This window comes from Phalaenopsis equestris, unplaced genomic scaffold (genome assembly GCF_001263595.1).
Source record: "Phalaenopsis equestris unplaced genomic scaffold, ASM126359v1 Scaffold000002, whole genome shotgun sequence".
Lineage (NCBI taxonomy): Eukaryota > Viridiplantae > Streptophyta > Magnoliopsida > Asparagales > Orchidaceae > Phalaenopsis > Phalaenopsis equestris.
Genome location: NW_018164444.1, coordinates 19,342,361 through 19,361,583, shown reverse-complemented (window position 1 = coordinate 19,361,583; position 19,223 = coordinate 19,342,361). Strand labels below are relative to the sequence as shown.

Genomic DNA, 19,223 nt, shown 5'->3' with positions numbered 1-19,223 from the left:
GCGGGGGCAAAGAACAATCAGTCTACCGGTCACAAAAACAGCATCTCTCGGTCCCATGATCAGTGGAGGAACGACGGAGGCAAGCATGACCGAAAGCAGCGCTCCGATCAACGATCGGCTCAATATTATGAGAAATCACATGTTTATAAGGAAATGCAACATTTGACACCCCTCAAGATGTTGATAGCCGAAATAGTCCAGTCCATCCAAAATAATGACTACTTCAAACCGGTCTTGCCACTAAAGGCACCACCGGCCTTACAAGATCTGAAAAGGTTAACCGTTCATGCGTCTGAAGCCCGCCCGGGGTTATTTTCCCTTCCATCACCCAACCACCGTTTGTTTCAGGGTATATTGGGGAACCAACATCAGGCTCCCTTTTAGCGCCTCCTGGACTGGCTGCAAATGGGCCGATAAGGCCTTCTACTTATTACCCGCCACATCTCACAGACGGGTAGCAATTTCCTAGTGGCCTGATGTAGAGTCGATTAAGAACTTCTTCCGCCAGTCCTTAATCTTGTTCAAATACCAAGCAAGCGAAGCTTTCGACAGGGCGAAATCATGACAAACCACTCTTTGTCGAACTTGAAGGAGAAGTAATGGATGAAAATGTCGGTCGACCAAGAGATGCTGAAGCAGTCGCAGAATATGGCAAAAGTCAAGATGGTTGCAATGGAGTTTAGTAGGACTTAGGCCAGGATAACACCATATTTGGTGAAGACACTTTTGAGCTCTGGCTATAAGGGTAGCAGAGACCACACCTAAACTGATCCTGGTAGAACACCAGATAGGGCTAACATTTTTTGTCGGTCGCCCCTCGGCCGACACCCTGCGTAGTATAATCCGAGAATCTAACTATCCTAGAGGTCTTTCAACCCCTTATCTATTAGCAAGGATGGATCAGCTGCCGGAACAGTGCCAAAAAGAACCGGAGAATACTTGGGAGCCATTACAGTCAAGCGAAAGGATTGGAAACTAGAGGTCTTTCAACCCCTTATCTATTAGCAAGGATGGATCAGCTGCCGGAACAGTGCCAAAAAGAACCGGAGAATACTTGGGACCCATTACAGTCAAGCGAAAGGATTGGAAGACAAAGAATGAGAAATTAAGTACAAAAGTTGTGGGGCATTTGTGGCCGACCCCTAACCTTATTTTTATGAAGTGGTCATGCAAACTGAAAAATCGTATAAAGATAAGTGTCGCATCAATTATCATATCAAATTCCTCAAAATATTATTTTATTACAAATATCATCATTACAGGTTCGGACAAAATTCTTAATAAATGGGTCATCTATGGCTTCAGATAAGGTATACCCTTTCTCAAACAACCTGCGGAGGACCATTTCTCCAGCAAGCCTAATCCACTCCATCCAGCCGGCCTCATTATAGAATCAACTCAGAACTCTTAATACTGAACCGCGGATGGATCTCATCTCAACACAGACGTCGTTCAGGAAACCTAGCAGCAACGCGAACTCTCCCTCCAATCGGGCAATGATAACTGACTGCTGTTGAAAGGCGGCCTCGAGACATTCGCAACGAGCCATCCATACCAGCGCAGATGAGTCGGCAGGACTTTCTGTTGTTTGGTGCAGGGCCTCTGCCATCTCCTATACTTGCTACCGACCAAGGAGTGAGTCTCTGGTACATCGGCTGATGCTGTTGAGAGCTTCTACCTGCGTCGATCAATGGAAAGAGGGGATGATCACATCAATGGACTCGGAGGCAACGATACGAACTGAGTCGATCACATCTCTCGGTGGCCCGCTGTCCTCGACATCCTCCGTCTTCACCATTACATCTGCGTTTAAAAGGAAGATCAAGTTACTGTGCAAGCAAAGCAAAAAAAAAAATCCTCACATATCCATGAGCCTCTCAAGCTCCAACCTAGTCAAGGGACGACCTTCCTCTCCCGCTATGATGCCTCCTCCCTTTTCCCTGGGGGGCAGCAATGAAGGGTCAATCGCCACCTCTACCCTCGAACTACGGCGATTGGCAGCCTTTCCCTGAGTGGGGCCGACGGGACAACCACAACCCTGACCTCACTCGGACCAGAGCCCGCGAGTTTCAGAGCCTCTTTAGAGACTGTTTTTTGGGCCCCTCGAAAAAGCCAATCTGGTCGACTGAATCAGGACCGACTGTCTCTTGCCTTTTTTTCTTTCCTGACCACTTTTTTCTTTCCTGGGATAGAGGTCAGAGCAGGTGGATACCTCGCCAAAGGCCAATAGGCTTAGGTTGACCGTCTCGTTGCTCGCGCCACCTGACATAATGTCTACTCAGCAACCCAGGAAACGTTGACAAAGGATGAACAACCCATCTCTTTGCCTTATTTATAAGAAACGCCATGCACGAAAATAAACAAAAAATTAATCATTAAATTTTCTTGATTTATGTGAAATGATTAAGATGTAATTTATTTGTCCTTATCGCAGCTTTCACGCCTAAAGAGAAGTAAAATTAATATGTATATAGCTGAGCTATTGGCACGAATCTCAAAGAGAACAAACGGTCAAAAACAAAAAACCTCTCCCAAGGATAAAAAAAAGTTGACCAACAAGTAACCACCAAGCGGGTAACGCCACATCTCTGAACCCAGGACAAGTCAAAGCCCAGAAGATAGTCCCTCGCCTGGTAGCGACAAGATCCGCCAAGGGTGAGGCATTATTCATCATAACAAAAAGTCTCATTGAATAGCTCACACAGACAGCGACAAAATTAACCTAAAACCTTACAGATAGGGGTATCGTAGCGACAAGATCCGCCAAGGGTGAGGCATTATTCATCATAACAAAAAGTCTCATTGAATAGCTCACACAGACAGCGACAAAATTAACCTAAAACCTTGCAGATAGGGGTATCTGACTGAGGTGACAAACCGACCAGGTATACGAGACGTACGCTCATAGGACTTGAACCAAAGCGACAAGTGAGCTATGGTTCACCCAACAAAAACAAATCGACTCATCATTCAACCAACCGACTGACCGAAGCGCAACAGAAACCCGCTATTTGAAAGCGGACGACCGACCTGCTTTTGCCACCAAGGACGAAATTGTCGTTCGGCCGAACACCTCAGTCGATCAAATTCAAGGCAGGGTCATTACTCAGTCGACCGCATTCTAGCGAATCGATCAATGAAATATCGTTATATTAAAATTCAAATTGTAATACAGATATGGAGTGAAATTCATAATTTATTAGAGCAGTAATCATATTAAGAAGGGATTCCACAACTGTTATCTCTTTTCTATGATTGTACAAAATAAGCCTGCATAAATGAGAGGAAAAAATACGAATAAAGGACTCCCCTGGTTCTCTCCACAAGAACTCTTACTTCACTTTATTCTCTCTTTCACTTGATTCTAACTCTAGAGGTGTGTTCACAAAAGACAATCTGAGATCCAATATAAATAATAATAATAATAATATAATAAGAGTTGTATGCAAATAGTTATGATTTGAGGGTTAAATACGCAATCACCCTAATTTTTTTAGGAATTACATAAATAACATCCAAATTTTATTTATTGATAAAACTCATAATCATATCATTTCTCATGAATTTATATGTGGCATGATTAAATTACTAGAGATTTGACCAAAGTAAATCATGCGAGTTGAGAAAATTAAAATATTTCCAGCTAAGATTTTGTTATGAATTTTGATATTTGGGTGAGAAGTTAAAAAAAATGAAAATACGAAGATATTAACTTTTCAATAATCAAGAGTAAAGTAATGTAATTACACCATTGTTGCTGTCGGTGTATTTGGATGCTGAGAAAAGAATGACAGACAAAAAACGCAAAAATAGAGGGAATGCATCCTGCAGGTAATAACTAATAACTGCTGCATCATAAGAACAAATCAAATTTTATAATAAGCATTATTATTCTTAGAATGATTCCTCCATGTGGTACCATAATCAAACTAAATAATGCATTGTTCTTTCAAGCAAATTCAGAATCATTAATTTTCATTTTCCGTGCTATTTTCCTTAGCACCATATAACTAATGTAATTCCTTCATCTCCATAGATAAAATTACAAATAATTTCATAAAAACAGTCGGTCCTAAATATAAAAAATATGGCAACAGAACAGTCCAAAGTTTATAAATTTGCCAAGTTAATCTGTAGACTCATTAAATATGGGTAGAAATAGTCTACAGAGGAGCTATTTTAGCCTCTATTAAGAAAATCTGCTGACTAATTTGGTGCTTTTATAGATTCTGGGATTAAAATGAGCCCGACAAAAATTCAAGGGACCATTTTAACACTTTTCTCGAATTCCAATATACCCTAAGGCTGGTAAACTATAAACGGTGCCACAAATCACAGAGAACAAGAATTCTTAAGAGTTAAAACCTCTACATAAAATTCTCCTGACAGAGTTAATTCTAAAGATTCGGTAAAAAGAAAAATTTGAAGTGCGGTAATTTAACCGGGTTAAAAAAGCATTTAATATATCAAGGTGTAAATACTTTACAGGTACAAGAAGAAAAGACAGCTGGAGAAAATATGAAAAAGAACAAAGAGAAAAACTTACTTCCTCAATGCAAAACAAGGAGGCTGCACTAATGAAGGTAGCTGGAATTACAATCCAATTGCAGTCATCCCAAAGTACAATTGGAAGAGAGAAATGCCAAAATACTAGAAACCTCGACGTCAAACGAGTGTAAGATAAGGGGATTGGAATGCCAATAATTTGCTCACAAACACTGATGCCATTATAAAAAGAAGATATTTTAGACTCCTGTTCACAAAAGCAATTTATATGCATTAGTTACTTGATGCCGCAAACTGGATTTAGAGATGAAACATCTCTACCAACTCCCTGGAGTCTGCCAAGAGTTCCACTATGAAAGAGATGAATATTTAAGAAGTTCTCAGTTACAATTGTCAGGCAAAGGAAACTAAACAAGCTACGCAGCCGAAATAATATCAAGGAAGATCTGCATACATACCACTCAATTCCCAAGTATTTACATATCTAAAACCTGAACTTTAATTTTTACAACCATGCCACCTTACCTATCTATGGAAAGGTGCATTTCACTTCTCAAAAATTAAAATGGTGATATTTTTATGTGATATGAAAGATTTAGGTAATATAAATGTAAAATATAAAATTTAACTGCAAGCAATTATAATTATGAATACGAATGAGCATAGAATGCATAGGCACCACACACATACCAGAATGGTCCCATGTTTTCCTTCGCATATCTCCCCCTACAAGGAGGAAGTTCGTACAAAGTGATAGCCATCTACAATATGTCATTGAATACAAATGGCATACTTCTGGACGTTAGCTCAATTATTTACAGGTTCTTTAGAATTCAAGATCCATATTTATTTCCATGCTGCTTATAAAAGTGATTTATTCATTTATATAACTTATTCGAGTCCCTGTTATTTGTCATGAGATTTCAACTTTATTCATGCTTGTTACACATTATAAGTTCTTCCCAACAGCATATACTACCTCTCAGGATTCCTCCTAGCAGAAACTACTCTTCCTAATCATAAACCACGCCCCCGACATTACTTCCATCACTAGATTATTCACTCTAATAATCAAACTGAATGTGAGGAAGCAAAGCACTCCAATGAAAGGCATGACTTTCAAGCACAAGAGAGAAAAATGAGGAGGTAGAAAAAATTTGGGACCCACATGATAAGGTTTACTTTGTTGGTCTTGTTTAGGCGCATTTGGACTAGGATTCAAACATTCTTAAAGAAGATTGAAATTAAAGAAGATTCTAGAGTCCATTTCTAATTAACTTCCTAAGTTTTTAAGTTCAATTTAAGTTCTTTATGATGCATCTTTTTGCACTGAAATTTTTTATGAACTGGATGGAGCTTTACAATCCAAAGTAATTTAAACTTGTACAAGATACAACAACAACAACAACAACAAAGCCTTAATCCCACTACGTGGGGTCGGCTACTCATCCACCTAATCATTCTCATCTCAGCAACACTTAACTTATTATTATGCTTCTCTTTTAAAGGCCAACATTCAACGCCATAGAGCATTGCAGGTCTCACCACCGTCTTATAAAATTTTCCTTTCAGTCTAAGCGGTACTTTTGTATCACACAAAAGGCCCGAAGCATTCCTCCACTTCAACCAACCAACTTGAATTCTACTATTAACATCCCCATCTATATCACCATCGCTTTGAACAACGGACCCAAGATATCTAAATCGTTCACACTTTTTAATAATTTGATCACCCAAAGTCACTTCTGTCACTAGAGCTATTACTACTAAAATTACATTTCATGTATTCAGTTTTAGTTCTACTTAAACGAAGGCCTAAGAGGACATTTATAGTTTTTTTCAACCCAGAATTAGTGCACTAATAGTCAACGGACCCAAGATGCTCTTAGGCTTCCGGCTTAGTGTACTAATAGTCATAGTTTTTTTCAACCCAGTTTTAGTGTACTAATAGTCATAGTTTTTTTCAACCCGGAAGCCTAAGAGGACATTTATAGGTCAACAATCACCACATCGATATCAACATAATTTCTACTGAAAAAGACCAAACCCAATAGTCCATAGACCAACAAAGAAAGCTTGCAATATTAGAAAAAGATTTATATGCATTGAAGTAAATTCTATAAGCATGAATAGTGAAAATAGTGCCTACTAACAAGACAGATCAAAAAAGCATATGAATCTTTCATTATCAAAAGGCAAGGTGTGACAGGTATTCTTACTACTATTTATGTCGTTTGATAATATGTCAATAGGCCAAGAACAAAAAAGTCTCAAGATATACCGATAAAGATGATCAAAATGTACAAAAAATGAAAGATTACAGTGCTCCATCAGATTGTGTGAATTGAATTTGGTCAAAGTAAAAGAAGAAGTTTCCGGTTGTGAAGAAACTACTATCAAAAAAATTCTGCAGAAATTTAGGATAAAAGTTGTAACTAAAGCTAAATATAATTGACCGTGAATGAAAAGCTCTGAAAACAACTAACTGGAAATATTAATGCTTCATTCCACAGAAATTTTTTGGTTGTTCACTATGTGAAGGAAATACTATAAAAACAACTCCTGAGAAATTTAGAATAGAAAGTCCTAATTGATGTCAAAAACCTTTGAATGAGAATGAAAGGCTCTGAAAAAAAACTAACTGAAAATATTATTGCTTCGTTCCACATAAGTTTTTTGGTTGTTCATTATACTACGCATGCAGCAAGGCTCAATATACTATAACAACAACCACCATAAGCCTTTATCCCACTAAGTACGGTTGGCTAGGTGAATCCTTTTTCTCCATAGCATCCTATTGAGTGTCATATTTTCATTTAATTCTAATAGAATGAGAACATTTTCTATACAATATGCCCAAGTCCTTTTAGGTCCACCTCTACCTTTCTTAACATAAATTGAATCTAACACATCTACTCTCCTAACCGGATCATCAGATGGTCAAAGTTTAATGTGACCAAAAAATTATAAGACAATTATCTCTAATCTTGTTTGCCACTGGAGCTACACTAACCCTATCATGTATATATTCATTTTGCATTTTGTCTCTAATTGTCAAGCCACTCATCCACCTGAGCATTCTAATCTCAGCAAGGCCCAATATAATGTATCAAAAACAATTCTTTCACTTGTTGCAAAATAAAGAAAGATTAAACTTCTAAATTTCACCAGATGAATTCAAGACAGTAAAATTTTGGTCTAAGGTATGAAAAGAAAAGAATGCAAAAGTATTTTTCAGACTATGCTTTTGGAATATAGTAATAAATGTTAGAGATATGTTAAGTGTGTGGACAAATTACTTTATTTTGACTCCAGATATTTTCACAACAATGAAAATTATGAAAATGAAAGCAATTGCCCACCACCAGAGCTAAATATATATGAGTACCTGTAACATTAAAAGAAGAATATTGGCGGAAGAAAATGTGGAATAAAGATTAGTGAAAAGCAAAGGGATACTATCACATTTCATTATAATAAGAATTTGGCTGTATTTGCTACACAATAATTAACCCTGCACACAAGAACCAATATTAACATATAGTAGCAATTCATATGAGAAGTTTTGGACATTTGAGAGTTCAAATGACGTATTTGAAGAATCTTCAACAAACTGATTTCTAAAAATATTTTTTTTTACTTTCAGAGTTATGGACTGTTAATAAACAAAGTGCCACATTGACGAGGTTTCTCGTGTACATCTTGCATGGATTGCATGATTGACAAAACTAACAAATAGAACAGGATTTCTTCATTCTTACTCGAATTCATGCTTTTCAAGCTTGAAGAATCTACATACTATGCAGTTGAATGTGGCTTTACAAATATGTGCGCTCGTAAATAATCCTTCTAGATAAGTAAATTACAAAACATGTACAACAAATGATTCTAACAATTACAACATAGAATAAAATGAATTAAAATTTAAAAGTGAACTTATCAACTAGCAATCCGAAGACAAATAAAAGCACAAAAAGTTACTGGAATTACTTCAGCTATCTGTTAAGTTTCTTTCAGCTTTCTCATTGACTGAATAAGAGTATCTTAGGATAAGAATTTTACCAAGGCAGTTCGTTTAGCTTCCTCCATAGAAACCATTTGAAGGCTTTGTGTGATAAACTCAATAACACAACGAGGCTGGTGCTTTGAATGACAAATAACAGCGAGATCATCCTCTTCTAGCAAATTCTGCAGGTCTACTTTGATATCTGAGCTACCAAGGACATGGCACTGCAGCATACATATTTCTTTAATTCCCTCAAGTAATAAATTACTGAAAATAGGCCGAACTTAATTGTAGGAGTGCAAATGCAAAATAACACTCAGTCCAGCAATCCGTAATATCTATATTTTCTTGTTTCCGTTTATTTTGAGATGGCAAGGCATTTACCTTTCTAACATATTTTTTATTTTTTTTCTTACATTTAAATTTTAGTAAAGTAGAAAAGATTTAAAAAGGAAATAAGTTATTTTGAAATTTATAGAGATGATCATTTACCATGCAATAAATAGAATTGAAAATTATCATATCTGAATCCAAGGAATTTTAGTGACACTATCTATCAAATTAAAAATAAAACATGTGCAATCTACAATAAATCTCATTGGGAATATTATGCAGTTGCTTTCCTCAGTTTTACGTTTAGTATTTAGCAGTTATTAATAGACCTTAATAGTGGCTTAATTATATTTAAGCACTACTTAGTTTTCTTAGCTAATTATGTTTTCATTTTGTCTCTACTTGGTAATGAAAATTTAAGTATTCCACTGGTTAGGATAGGGGAAAATTTTTTCTGTGATTTCAAAGCTTTAACTAAAAAAAATTACTGGTTCTTCCGTCTTACATTCCCTTCCTGTTTCCATGATTTGGACGTTGCACCAGTGGTATCTAGAGCTTTGAATTTAGCTCGAAGATTGTTAATTGCTCGAAAATTGATTCGAATTTTATCTCAAATCAAGGTGGGATCAAAATAAACAAACCATACTATGAGCCAAAACTTTGGATCCAATTTTTTTCGAGCCGACTTCGATCCATACACCAATCGACTCGAACTGGCTTGAGACCGAATCAAATTATTTTTTTTTGTTTATAAAAATTATATATGATGCTAAATAAAATCAAATATAATGAACCACGAGCCTATTTTGAGCCGGAACCAGTCCAAATAACTCAATTTCAGCCATTTTGTTTCAATTTCGAGCCAGATCAAGCTCATTACGAGCCGGGCCAAGCAGATTTCGAGCTAGAACAGATTCAAATAATTCAAATTTGAGTCAGCACGTTCTGAGTTAGAGTCAGATTGAGCTAGATTCAATATCAATTCAAGCTAGCTTGAAATCGAACATAACTAACCACAAGCTGATTTTTTTATTTATATTTATGTAGTCGGTTTTAATAGACACCCTGAAATTGAGAATGTCACATAACAACCTAAGGATGCCAGACAATTTCCTATAGAACCGTTACTCTGTGGGTGCGTCGGCCCAACTAGCCAATATCCAAAATGGTTCCACTAATGTACACACTATCACACACAAGTATATCCAAAAGTTTCTCATGTGTAATATGTAAGAAGTGTCTACTTTACACGGGCTTGTGATAAGACATGAATTCTCATGCAATTTTATAAAATTAAAGTGTAAGAAAATGAAATCATTTTAATTACAGGATTACTCAAATATGTAGGAATTCTGCATCAATAAACTTAGGCAGTTGGTTACTTCATTATAAGCGATAATAGAAGCATATAAAAATGCAACATAACAATTATAATTGAAGAACTAAGGTATGATTGGCAATCTTACGAAATAATTATAAAAATACTACAAACAACAAGAATTAACTCCCCTTACGAAGAAGGGCAAGTATATCCTCTAATAAAAAGTAGTTATGATGTTGGAACTAGTAGGGGAAACACCAAGAACAATCTTTCATTAACATTAAAATAAGATTACATCATGATTTAAACGGAAATAACATCATAAAATATGAAACGACGCCAACAATATATGCTAATGGGTGGTGGAGGTCGACTAAGGAATGAGGATGATTAGAATGGGTGATGGCAGCCACAGGAGGGGGGTGGTATCGAAAGGAATGTGTGGAACTGAAGGGACAACAAGTGGGAAGGGTTGTGAGTGATTGGCTATGATCGAATAATGGTTAGGAGAAGCTTGAAGTAGTAGTCGACTAAGGGGAGTGAAAGAGAGATTGGGAATGATAAAAGGGAAAGATACAATCACCACCGCAGACGGAATACAACTGGAGCACCACCATCTCCTCGGATACAGCCTACAAAGGGGAAATTTCTAAACTCGAACACAGATCTAATCTGACTCTCAATACACAAGGACAGCAATTTATAGGCTCAGGAGAAACTTATACATAAAAGGGATAGGTGGGAAGCTAAGAAGAATCCAAAAATCACTTTCCAAAAAAAATTTGGTGCGAATATCCTAGCTGGATGCGAGAATTCCCAATTTCCCTCCCTGTCGCGGTTCTTCCACCTTTACAAAGTCGCGGGTCCCTGCTCCGCTTAGCACGGTTTTGTAGGGCTTCAACCCCGTCGTTTCGAAACACCCTCCTCTGGGGTGCTATTCTATGCCTGACTTTAAGCGCTAATCCAAATGTCAGCATCAGTCTCCTGGGGAAGTTGAAGCTTCCATATCGTTTTTAGCCATCCTAGATTCCATTGGTAACTGCACTATCACCTGAGGTATTTGAGGTTCTTCCCCAGCTTGCTAGTAAATATCCATATCGATCTGTACTCCTGGGGTTGTAGACCACGCCTATATGATGAACCTTCGAAAAGTACCTCATGATCGATTCAAACGAATGTGTAGTGAGAACAATATGGCCCTTCTCGCACGGCTGTGGTGTTGTCAGAACGGCATTGTCCTGGCATAATCTCGGATGTATTTGTCTAGTATTGAGGGCGGGTGTCTCGGTCCTCTTGCCTGGTGTCATTACTAAAACTAGTCTACTGACTTTGTTCTTCCTAAAAGGGATCATGCGACCTCGGACTCTGTCGAAGGAAGGAGGGTGATGTGCTTCCCATCCTTGGTGAAAGAATATGTGTTTTTATATCCGTTGTGATAAGCCCTTTAGTCATATTTCCAAGGTCGTCCAAACAAAAAGTAACAGGCATCCAAAGAGACCACAGCTAGTCTTGTCGCTGGCTTTCAATCAAAGATTTTACCAAGCATCTTCGGTTAATGCTGATCTGATTCTCTTTCTTTAGTCACGCCAGCGAATATGGTTGGGAATGTTTCTGAGTTGTGAGTCCTAATTTCTTTACCATCTATGTCGACGCCACATTCTTGCTACTTCCATTGTCAATGATGAGACTACATACCTTTCCATTTATTTTGCAACGGGTGTAGAATATATTTTGGTGATGGAAAAGCTAATCTCTCGTGTCCTAGGTTTGTATGATTCGTCGAATCACAAGTGTCCTCCTTCATCTGGGGGAAGCTGATACACCTCACTCTGTTCCTCAGTTGTTCCTCAGTTTTCTCTTCATCACTAATTTCTTCTACAGTGTCTTGATCTATGAGTGTGACTACCCTGCTCGTGGGACGGCTAGAGGCAATGTAGTCATGGTTGTGACATCAGTAGCGCTTTCTAGATGGCACCGTGAGGGAGGAGTTGCCCTTCTCCTGTTTCATTAGGCTATGATACGTAGTGTCATTCTGTTATCCAGGCTTGTCCGTCTCTCCTAAGGCATCCCTGCCTGCTGTAGTAATTTTAGGTGACAGCCTGCCTGAATATTGTTGCTTGGAAGATGATTGTTGCTAAATTTGTTTTTGTTGTCTTTCCACCTTCAAGGTTAATGTCTAGACATCCCCTAACGTCCAATATGGCTATAATTGTGACACATTGCGATAGCGGGTTTCAGGCCCCCGCGATATCCGACTATCATATGTTCCTCTGGCTTCGTCAATTTACATATCAGTTGCAAGTGGTTGAATTGGCTTGCGAACTCTTCAAATGAAAGATCTATTTGTTGTAAGTTATGGAACTTCAGAAATATATCTGGAGATAGAGGGGTGAGAGGTACTTTCTCTGCATTACCATCTTCATCCTTTTCCACCTAGTAATCTTTTCACTGTCTTCCCTCTCCCTCTTTTACTACACATTTCCCCGTCATAGGGAAGTGCTCTTCTTCAGCTTAATAATAGCTAATTAGACCTGTTTGTCTTCTGGTATATCTTTATATTTGAAAATACGTTCAACATATTGCAGTCAGTCGATAAACTCATTGGGATCCATGTCTCCTTCAAATTATGGATGGTTCATCTTGATGTCAATATCCAATTGACCTCCATAAGAAGCCTCTTCTCGCAGCCTACTTTCATATTGGATATCAAAACGGTGCGGCCGATATTTTTCATCGTTGTGACCTTCCCTGTGGAACAGATTAAGATCTTCATTTTTATCTTTCTCACAAATCTCTTGATCACAATCGAAAGTAATCTTTTTCTGGTTCTCGTCATCTAGCTTGGCTAGTCTCTGTTTCAGATGACAAATTTCACGTTGGATCTCTTCCCAAGTAGAGCCTGACGCATCTCTCCGCAGTGGCATGAATAGAGTTGAGAATTGATGGGGGTGGATTGGGCAAGGGTGGATGTCGGGGAACCCTAGTATATGACAAGAGTTGGATAAGCTTTAATATCAAATGATATTAGAACTAGTAGGGGAAACAGTAGAAACACCAAGAACAATCTTTCATTAACATTATAATAAGATTACATCATAACTTGAACGGAAATAACAACACAAAACATAAAACGACACCAATAACACTTCTAAATGTATCTTAATGGGTGATGGAGGTCGGCCAAAGAGATGGGGATTATTGGAAGGGGTGACGTCAACCACAGGAGACGGGTGGTAGCAAAGGGAATGTGTGGAACTGAAGGGACAGCAAGTGGGAAGTATAGTGGGTGGTCGGCAGCGATTGTGTGGTAGGCAGCGATTGTGTGGTAGGCGACTACAGGCAGTGAAAGAGATGGGGTGACGTCAACCACAGGAGACGGGTGGTAGCAAAGGGAATGTGTGGAACTGAAGGGACAGCAAGTGGGAAGTATAGTGGGTGGTCGGCAGCGATTGTGTGGTAGGCGACTAAAGGCAGTGAAAGAGATGGGTTGGGGAGGATAAGAGAGGAAGATATAATCACCACCGATGAGGAGATACAGCGGGAGTATCACCACCTCTTCGGATACAACCCACAAAGGAAAAAGAGTTTTCACATAGGAGATCTAAAGCTAAACTCAAGCACAACTTTAATTTGACTCACATCCACAAGAATGGCAATTTATAGTCTCACGAGAAACTTCTACACAAAAGGGATAGGTGAGAAGGCAAGAAGAATCCATAAATCACTTTCTAGAAAAAATCTGGTGCGAATAGCCTAGATGAATCAAGAGAATTCGCAATTTCCCCCCTATTGTGGGTTCTCCCGCCTTCATGAAGCCGCAGATCCCTACTTTGCTTCGCACGGTTTCACGAGGGTTAGACCCTGCTATTTTGAAGCCCCCCCCTCCCCCCCGTCCGAGGCACTGTTTTGCGCCTGATTTCAGGCTCTAATCCAAGCGCACGCGTCAATCTCTTTAGGTTGATGGAGCTTCGACTTCATTGGTCGAGCTTCTGTTTCATTGTCAGCCACCTTGGATCCTACTAGTGACTGCACTATCTCTCGAGGTATTTGAGGTTCTTCCCCAGCTTGCGAATTGATGTCTATATCGATCTGTCCTCCTGGAGTTGTTGACCATGCCTATACTGATGAACCTTCCAAAAGTACTGCATGATCAGTTCAAACGAGCGTGCAATTTGAACCTTCTCGCATGGTGGTGGTGTTGTTGGTACAGCGTTGTCCTAACATAATCTCAGCTATATTTGTTCGGTATTAGGGCGGGTGTCTGAGTGCTCTCGTCTAATGTCATCATTAAAACTGGTTCTACTGAGACTGTTCTGCTTAAAAAGGGATCTTATGATCTCAAACTCTGTCAAATGAAGGAGGGTGATGTGTTTTCCTTTCTTGGTGAAAGAATACGTGTTTTTATATCCGTCGTGTTGAGTCCTTCGTTCATATTGCCAAGTTCATCCCAACAAAAGGTGGCAGACATCCATAGGAACGATGTCACATCGCATCTGGTCTTGCAGCTGGCATCCGATCGAAAATTCTACCAAGCAACTTCGATCAATGCTGCCCTGATTCTTCTTCTTCAGTCACGTCAGTGAATATGACATCAATGCTGCCCTGATTCTTCTTCTTCAGTCACGTTAGTGAATATGACTGGGAATGTCTCTGAGTTGCGAATCCTAATTTCTTTACCATCTGTGTCGACGCCACGTTCTTGTTGCTTCCATCATCGATGATGAGACTGCATACATTTTCGTTTACTGGGAAATAGGTGTAGAACATATTATGACGAAACCACTGTGAATCCCTCATGTCCTCAGTTTGTAGGATTCGTCGAATCATGAGCACCTATCCTTCATCTGGGGGAAGTTGATAGTCCCCACCTTGTTCCTCAGCTTTCTCTTCATTGTCGATTTCTTCTACGTGCCTTAATCTATGAGTGTGACTGTCCTGTTTGTGGGGCAACTAAAGGCAATGTGGTCGTAGACATGGCATCGGTAGCACTTTCTGGCCAGCACCGTGCTAGAAGTGTTGACCTTCTCCTATTTCTTCACATTATGATCTGTAGTGTCATTTCTCTGTTTGGGCTTGCCTGTGTCTCCTGAGAGATCCCTGTCAGTTGTCGTAATTGTAGGTAACAGTCTGTTTGAAAGTTGTTGCTTGCTTGAAAGATGATTGTTGTCGACTCTGCTTTTGTTGTCTTTCCACCTTCAAAGCTAATGTCTAGACAACCCCTAGCGTCCAATGTGGTTGTAACTGTATCACATTGCTGATCGCAGGTTTCAGACCCCCAAGAAATCTGGCTATCATATGTGTTCCTCTGACTCCGTCAGTTCACATTTCAGTTGTAAGTAGTCAAATTGAGTTGTAATCTCCTCAACTAAAAGATCTCTATGTTGCAAGTTATGGAGATTTAGAAACATATATTGGCAATAATGAGGTGGGAGGTACTTTTTTCTGCATTAACTTCAATAGTTATGGAGATTTAGAAACATATATTGGCGATAGTGAGGTGGGAGTCAAGTGATCTTTTAACTACCTTCCCTCTTCCTCTGCCTCTGCACATTTTCCCACCATAAAGAAGCGCTCTTCTTCAGCTTAATAGCAGCCAGCTTGACCTGTTTGTCTTTTGGTACATCTTTATATTCGAAAATCTGTTCAACGGATCTCAGCCAATTGATAAATTCCTCGGGATCAATGCCTTCTTCAAATTTTTGAAGGCCCATCTTGATGCCAAAATCTTGTTGACCCTCATAAGAAGCCTCTTCTTTAGGACTCTTTTGATGTTGGATACCAAAACGACGATACTCTTCGTCGTTGTGACTTACCCTGTGGAACGGATTAAGATATTCATTTTTGTCTTCCCCACAACTCTCACGGTCGAAGGTAATCTCTTCTCGATCCAATCATCTAGCTCAGCTAGTCTCCGTTGCAGAGAAATGGATCTAATGCATTTGCTTTCCTAAATTTTAAATTTAGTATTTAGTAGTTATTAGTAGTCCTTAATAGTGGCTTAATTGTATTTAAGCTCTATTTAGTTTTCTTAGCTAATCATGCTTTTTTCATTTAGTTTGTACTTGATAGTGGAAGTATGAGTATTCTACTGGTTAGGATAGGGAATACCTTTTCTATAATTTTGAAGCTTGAACTAAAACAAGACTTATTAGTTCTTCCCTCTTATCTTCTCTTCCTGCTCTGAGGGATTTGCCCCAGAAAAAGCGTAACTAAAATTATTTATATGATTCCATTTGTTCTAAAAATATAAATGAAAATTTGTTTTGGAAATAAAATGAATGCTATTGCTGAATAATTTTGAAAATGTATATCATCATAAGCTTTAGAACAAGTTTCTCAGAAATCAAACTCAGAAGTAATCAACAGGACCAAATTAACAAATTATGTGCCATTCAACAGTGATTTATGGAGGATTCATAAAGCAAATCCCAATTCATATGTCATGATGATAATGTATGATGAAACTCGAATCCAAAAGAAAATAAATTAAGGAAACTTATGAAGCAGAAGCAATCCAGTGTAGAATAAATTGCGAAATAATTAGCAAGAGTGAAAGGGTAGTCCGAAATATACCGACCTTAAGAGCAACTGGAAATGCCATTATGTAATTCAAGAGTGCCCTCTTAATCCCCACTTCCTCTGCGCCACTTCTAGCCCTAGCCATACTAGATATCACAATCCCCGCCATCTCGCTGGAATCAGCGATAATGCTCATCCACACCTTCCTGCCCTCCACAAACCTGGAGTACGACGCCTCCGTTCTGAATACCAAAAGCAACGCCAACGCAGACGCCGTGAGCTGATAGGGCAGCGACGACGCATGCAGTAGCGGGAAGAATTCCGGCAGCCACCGAAGGGCCACCGCGGAGTTGTAAACCGTCAAAACCGCGGCAAAGGAGGTGAAGACAGAGACGGGCGGGACGAGGGAGAGGATGACGCGAGAAGATAAGCTAGAGAGCAGGTGCCTTATGTGACGGAGTGAGCTCCGATGGGCACGCCAGTCCTCGGGGGTGTAGAGGGGCCGCCGCTTCCGCTCACCGCGCTCCTGGATGGCATCGGCCCAATCAGGGATCGTTCGGATGCAAAGCGGAAGAAAGGGGGTTGATGAGTCCGAGGTTTTGTTGGAGATTATGCTTGGGTAGAGATTCCGGAGCACCGGAGGGGTCGGTCGATCGGACCTGAACCTGATAGGGAATCTTGGAGTGAAGTGGGGGGAGGAAGAAAACTTGATTTCCATCATGTTATGAGGGACTAGGGGTTAGGGTTTGAAGAGTTATGAGAACTGGAAGGGAAAGATGGCGAGGAGCAAATAAACGCGGAATGTTGCATCAATCGGGAAGGGAAAGGTACCGTGGGGCGGGTGCAGTGAATGAAGGAGGAGGGATACACTTGCATGAAGGTGGTTGGACATTGGCGTTGAGCAACAACTTAGGTTGTACGTGGTAGAAAGTAGCGAGTGCGTACATCAGAGGTTATTTTGGGATACAGGGAAGTTATATTTGGGTTATACCGAAAGTTATAAGGGGGTATAACCCAGATATAACCTCATTGTACCCCTAAATAACCCCTGATGTACGCAGAGCTGCGTACATCTTATGTACGCAAATATTTTCTGAAAGTAGGGGTGTTAATTCTGTCGGATTCGGTGGCTTCCGAAAATGACAATCTGGAATAGTAAATCGGTGGAAATTAACATCCGGATTAGAGCTTGACTTGCTAATCAGATCCGAGCAAATCTTGTTGACATGTTGATCAATTTTTACTAGTAGAATTTAAGCTACTCTATGGTGCAGCACAGTAGCACAGCGTGTTGGCATGTCGGATCAATTTTAACATCTTTAATATGATGACAGTTACCACATGACATAGTAATCTATATATAATTTTTGAAATGGGCTTTTTAGTAAATTTTGTTAGATGCATTTATCATGAGTTATTTTTGTAACTTTTAAGTGTCTTTACAACTTAAATGATCTTAAGCTCATTGAATTTTTGGCATCGACACACTCGATTTAGTTATAAGTTAACATTCCACTTATGTACTCAAGCCTTTGATAGCACTTCAAGTGCCTGATTTAGGCTTATTTGGACTTGGACATGATCAATTTCAACTTCATTAGGCGTATACTATATAGATGCTCAGTTAAAATAAAAATTTATGGAATTAAGATATTGGACGATCTTGAATTTGAATTTGAAAGATATTTTACCCAAAATACCCTATGCTCCCACTTAATAATTTTGAATTTGAATTTGAATTTGAATTTGAATTTCAAATCCATGCTCGTATGTTTCCCAATTGATTAAAATCATCTGTTAATTAAGAACAATTTAAATTTATCCTTTTAAACAAACATCCACCTGAAATCTACAATAATTTATTAGACACAACACATCGATGCTAACATAAATCTTTATATCATATTAGGTCAACTAGCTCCTCCAACTAAGTAGAACAAAATTCTAAGAAATAAATTAAATCTATCTTATTCATTTTTATATATAATTAATTTAATGTATTTTATTTGTCATATTTAGGAGTTCTTTAATTTTTTTTAAATAATATGAGTTTGTAATTACCAACATAATTTAAAGTAAAATTGTACATGATATATTTAATTTTTATTTTTATTTTTTTTATATATTTAGATGTTTATTTATTAATTGATATATTTTTAATTTACATTGATAGATATAATTCAAAGTAAATGAACAGAATTGTCCTCGGAGCGTTTGTCAGATAGAGTCTAGGTTAGATGATATGGGAAATAATTATATTTATTTGGATACATTTCAGCATGAAATTGGATTGATCGAACTCCAAATCAAAATTAACAGGCTCATATTAAGTTATTCGGATTTACTCCAACTCAAAATCAGCTTGAAATTAACTGAAAATCTGCTTGAAAAGCTGTACCTCCAGAGAAGAATAGAAATGGCAAAGCAATGAATTTAGAAAAAAAAACAATAAAATATAAGCAACAGATTTCGCAGAGATTAATAGCAACTAACATTCAATTCTTAGTTTTAATTTAAAACTCCAAAAAAAAAAAAAAA

General features: G+C 38.5%; 1 protein-coding gene across 2 annotated transcripts in view; it reads right to left on the bottom strand.

Moving 5' to 3' along the window:
- LOC110039332 (UPF0187 protein At3g61320, chloroplastic-like) overlaps positions 1-17,603 on the bottom strand; it is a 22,044-nt gene extending 4,441 nt beyond the window's left edge. Inside the window, exons 1-3 of one of the 2 annotated variants that reach the window (XM_020744362.1) lie at positions 16,744-17,603; positions 8,569-8,736; positions 4,547-4,753 (exon numbers count right to left, since the gene is read on the bottom strand). In XM_020744362.1, the coding sequence (XP_020600021.1) occupies positions 4,547-4,753; positions 8,569-8,736; positions 16,744-17,406 (1,038 nt within the window). In that variant the 5' untranslated portion in view covers positions 17,407-17,603. The remainder of the gene's footprint in view (positions 1-4,546; positions 4,754-8,568; positions 8,737-16,743) is intronic. The other variant, XM_020744364.1, reaches the window with a different exon arrangement.
- Positions 17,604-19,223: the final 1,620 nt, after the last annotated feature.